Source organism: Phaethon lepturus, unplaced genomic scaffold (assembly GCF_000687285.1).
Source record: "Phaethon lepturus isolate BGI_N335 unplaced genomic scaffold, ASM68728v1 Scaffold56079, whole genome shotgun sequence".
NCBI classification, from domain to species: domain Eukaryota; kingdom Metazoa; phylum Chordata; class Aves; order Phaethontiformes; family Phaethontidae; genus Phaethon; species Phaethon lepturus.
In genome coordinates, this window is record NW_010565183.1 from 2418 (window position 1) to 7651 (window position 5234).

Genomic DNA, 5234 nt, shown 5'->3' on the forward strand with positions numbered 1-5234 from the left:
CTGGCAGAGCTGGGAGAAAAAAATCTAGGACAAAAAATGCCTGGGCTTCCGGGGAGCTGTCTCAAACCTCTCATTCCTCTGTGATCCTAGCAGGGAATGGCTCTTCCCATGGGGAATTGGTGCTGCCAGCAGCCTCGAGCATCTTTCAGGGCAACTCCCAGGGTGTGCCAAGGGTGTGGGGATGAGAAGAGAGGGAGACTGTGGGCTGGAGGAGAGGCTGTGCCCTGCTGAAGGGGGAATAAACTGCAGCAATGGCAAGACCCAGTGATGGTCATGGTCCCCAAGGGTCTCTTGGGGATGCAAAGAGGTCCTCCCTCCCCTTGGCAGAGTCACTGCAGCACCCAACCCGAAGCAGTAAGTTCAGATGGAGATGGAGAGGCCAGAGTCAAGGGTGATCTGGGAGAACGTGGTGCGGCAGCATCCTCCTCTGCAGGACTCCGGCAGGGCACCCAAACCTCTCCCAGCTGCAGGCAAGTGCCAGGAGGAGCAGGACACTCTGGGGACTTGGTGTAAGAGGAACAAATCAATGCTAGAAAGGGAACAAGGAGGTTTAGAGGTGTTAAAGAGATTATTTTGAGAGCGTAGGCATGAACCAATCCAAACCTGATGCAGACTTAGCCCTGAATTGTGTCAGGCATCACCCAGTAAAGCTGAAGGCAGCAGTGTCTTCTTCGGCAGTGCATAAAGGGAGATGGGGCAGCGCCTGGGAAGGTCACTTGGAGCTGAGTGACTGCCTGGAACAAGCAAGCTCCCAGGAAGGTGAGTGACTGCTGCACCCAAGGCCATGCTGTGGGGAACAGAGGACACCACTCTTTCACCACTACCTCGGAAGTCAGGAGAGTCCAACCACAAACGTAGAGGGAGGTGGTGCTTCTTGGTGGAGCCCAACCGCAAGTGAATTTGCAGCTCAGCTCCACCAAGAGTCACCAGCTCTGCCCTTGGTGGGCCCAGACTCCAGGGTCACAATTCCCTTTACACAAATCATCTCTAACCCTCACACGTCGCCAGTGGAGGAGGAGGCTAAGACCAGCGTGCACGTGCAATGCCTTGAGCAGCATGTAAGGTGCTCATTGTCTTGGGAAGACCAACAAGTCATGGGAGGATCCGATCAGATCTGACATTACATGCCAGGATCCAATCTGGACGCCTCCTTCTCCACCAGTACATTCCCACCTCAGCTCCTTGCAGAGGAGCAGGTGAGCTCCTGGAGGAGCCCCGTGTGGCTGGGCAGAGAGAGGACATCTCCTCAGGAGCTCTGATCTTTGCCTCTCACCAGTTCTGGGCAGAAAAAAAGAGGCTGGTGATGTTCTATGAGCCCCACGGGCCTCCAAGTCTCCCTGGTAAAGCCAAAGGGATGTTTGCCATCCAGACAAGACACAGGGCCTGTCTCGAAGGTACATTTGAGATTAAGATTGATTTATTTTATTTTCTGCAGTGCTCTGGCACAGAGACATTCAGTGTCCCTGCATGTTCCTATCTCATCCTGGCAGCTCAACCACTTGACGCCAAGGGGAACACACAAGGACTGTGAAACACCCACCTTTTGGAGAGCACCTGAAGCCTACATGGCATTTTTGAGGATTCTCTTCCCAAAGAAGAGAGCTCCAGGTCACCCCATGTGCCAGACTCAGGGGTTAGGACCAGCTGGGACAGAGACCAGCAGATTTTGGTCACAACGGACCCTTCTGTGCCCGGTTTTGACTGCTTTTCCCAGGCCACAGAGCTTCCTAAATATGGGCATTTTAACAAGCGGCAAAATCCAGCCATGAAATCACTACCTGCCGCAGCTACTCACAGGGAGGTACACCAGAGCCGGACAGGTAGGATGTATTTATAGCATTATCACATTTGCCTGAAGCATTTTTGCTTTTTGCTCCAAGCCCTCTTGGAATTGACTCCACCTGATATTAGCCTCTCGCTACAGCTTGGCATAAATCAAAGAAATAAATTACTCAATTACTAGAAAATCCAGTAAGACTGAATGCAGAATTAGTCTTGTTAAAGCACAGAGCAAGTACTGGCAGCATCAGCATTTTTGTTTCTTGGTCTCTTTCCTTGCTCTGCTTTTGGCGGCATGCAGGCACTGCGCGTCCTCACACAGGGACTCTGCAAACAGGGTCCTGTATGGTCACTTGTGTCACTTGGTCAGGCCCTGGAAGTTGGGCTCTGTACACGGGGGCAGAGCTGCCTGACGGCTCAGCAGCTTATCCAGGATGTTTATTTCAGCATCTCGTCTCTCAATGTCCTCAAATGGAGTCCAGGACATGTCGTGCTGGAGCTTATAGGCACCGAGAAATTCATGGGGACTGGTACCCCATTCCTGGAGGAGAAAGGAGAGATTCACATTGCTGCTCAGTTTCCCTTGGAGCTGGGCTGTGCTGTCCCTCAGCCCGACCTCTGCCCATGCTGGATAGCCCTACCACCTTTGAAGCAGTCCCAGCTATGTGACCATCCCATTTTCTAACTTAAAAATAGGCTCAACTGCCCTGAGTCTAAGACCAGGTCAAAGTACAGTGCTGCTGATGCAGGGAGGCTTGGGGATACAAGATCTCGCTGACCTGCGCAGAGCTCCTCTATGTGCTCAGTGCTTTGCCCTGAAGCCTTCACCCTGCACCACATAAGAAAACAGGTGGCCTGGAAGGAGGATACCTATGAGACCACCCCTACCAAGCTGCAGACAAACTCACTCCCTGGACTGAAGGCCCTGAGAAGACCATACTGCCCAACAGCCACACCAGACAGGGCATGTCTGCAGTTCTTTACTTCAAGAGAAAGAACTGTAGGGACTGAAAGGCAGAATTCAGGTCCACACACCAAAGGTCTTCTTGCCCGCCATTCACCATGATCCAAGAGAACTTCATAATATGGCTCTTACGCCAGCAGGGTAACTCAGACCAAGGACAAACACCAACTGAGCAGGGGCCAACAAACACTCCCATCAAGTTAGTGCTTTTGTCTGAGGTCCAGAAGTGTCCAAGCACCAGAAACGTGGTTTTTTCCCCTCCCTGTTTCCTCAAGGGCTGTTACCACCCACCTTAGGAGAGAGGATGGAGAAGTATCGTTGGCCACTCTCCCGCCTGTACATGTAGTAAATGTTTCCTGGCTTCTTCACAAGGTTGCAGGCCACGTGGTGCAGATCAGCATCTCTGTTAGCTTCATCCAAGACCTAAAAAAAAAATTTAAAATTTCCACACTTGAAATAAAATGACAACAAGCTATTGCTTCTCAGCCAGAGCCCACGATATATCACTTGACACACCACTCGCAAAGCCTTGCCCTCTCCAGCGCACGTCTGGCTTCACACGGCACATCTTTACTAGCCCCTGGAAGGAGACGCTTTCCGAAGAGACAAAGTTTTCTCCAAGTTTCCCCTGTCAGCTGCACCTCAGAGCGCCTGCACCCTTCCACAGAGGTAGAAATACCTCCAAGCATCAAGGAGCTCTTCACCACAGCCCCAGGTTCACCTCTGTGCCTGACCCCACCACATGCTGGTCTCATTCCTCATGTCCATACACAGCTGCCGGACCCTGAGAGCTTCCCTGCTACAGTCACCAAGGGAAGGGAGAGCAAACAAAGGGGAGTTCATCTCCCCAGCTCCACCAGCTGATTGCTCCACAGCTCCGGCTCCACCAGTTAACGATTATATGACGTAGTAGCCTTGATGGCAGCAGGCCAGTCACAGTGACTGGCAGATCCTTTCCCACTCAGGCTCTGAGATTTCACCCCCAAGGGTGAAGGCTGAATCAAAGAGGAACAGCTGAGCCCTGCCGGGCTTGCTGCCAGGGCCACCTGCTCCAGCAAATGAGCTGGACAAACTGGAAAGCCAAGCCCATCATCAGGTAATAGCTCATCTCTCCCAGGGACTCAGATCCAGCCAGAGCCACATTGTCACCCCACTGCACCGAGTCCTCCCAGGAGCACAGCACACACACTAAAGAGACAGGAGTCATCTATCCCAAAACCAGAGTCATCTCGCTGTCCTTCCTGACACCTGAGCTGCTTTTGACTAGCCACCCTCACTCCTCCACCTTAACATAAGTCCTCCCCGATGTGCAGAGAACTCAGGGAAAACACCAACAACATCCTCCCCTGTCCCCAGCTCATACCAGACAATAAAGCCTTGTTATTTTCCCACTGAATCTTCTCTACTTGGCTTCTGGCCCTGATTCAAATCCAGGCCACAGCTCTCCCCAAGTGTCTGGCAGTTAAGACAGACACTAACCTCCCTCCCCTCACAAGCACATGGCAACAAGCTTTCTGCCCAGCTCGCAGACACATCCCCACCTTCCGAGCCTGTTCCTGCAAGTACCGGATTTGCTCAGCGATGACGGTCAATTTATTGCAGGCGTTTGCTCGGATGAAGTCATCTGCCTGCAAGGAAGAATGACATTTGGTCAGGACAGGAAAGTGCCCTTCGGACCTTGCCATGCTGGCTACGCGCTGGAGAAGTTGCAGTTGTGGCCTCACTCGAGGCTTTAACGGGGCTGTGGGTGGTGCAGGAGCTGCCCTGCATGCGGTTGGGGGTAGCTGTGGCACTCTCGAGTGGTGGGGTGACAGCCATGGAGCAGGGACCAGGCACTGGGGGTGCCTGGCCATGCTGGGTTACAGTGGAAGGGGGAAGCAGGACATACTGGGAAGCACTGGGGTAGACCAAGACATGGTGGGATGCACTGGGAGGAGGCAGTAGGACTTCTAGGGAAGCACTTAGGTGAACGGGGTGGACTGAGAAGCACTGGGAGACATACTGGACTAGGACATAGTATTGGAAAGCAGTAGGATGTGCTAGGAGGCACTGGGAGGGGATAGTAGAACATACTGTGCGGCACTGGAGTGAGCTGAGGCACTAGGAAGTGCAGTAGGACCTATCATGATGAACTGGGGTGAACTGAGAGGCACTGGGATGGACTGGGACTCAGAGAAGGGGTAATATGAAATATCAGGAAGTGCTGGGATCGACTGGGGGAGTTGGCAGTAGGATGTGCCTGCATACACTGGGGTGGCTAAAGGCAGTGGGATGTACTGGGAGGCAGTAGGGCATACTGGGATGTTCTGGGAGTCACTAGGGGACAGGAAGACACAGCGGGAGGCACTGAGGTGAGATGAGAGGTGCTGAAGACACAGTATGGCCCAGTGCGGAACACGGGAAGGTCCTGGAGAGCACTGGAAGGCACACGGGGGTACCAGGGCATCCCGAGAAGGGATACCGGTACACGGTGGGAAGCATCACAGACCCT

The 5234-nt window shown here is 53.2% G+C and overlaps 1 protein-coding gene across 1 annotated transcript; it reads right to left on the bottom strand.

The window, feature by feature from the left end:
• Positions 1-1978: 1978 nt before the first annotated feature.
• LOC104615340 (chromosome unknown open reading frame, human C1orf50) lies at positions 1979-4371 on the bottom strand (the record flags this gene model as incomplete). The annotated part of the gene is made up of 3 exons (XM_010295088.1): positions 1979-2320; positions 3035-3166; positions 4285-4371. Coding segments are annotated over 3 exons (402 nt in total), but the record flags the coding sequence as incomplete, so codon positions are not given.
• Between the last annotated feature and the right edge of the window lie 863 nt (positions 4372-5234).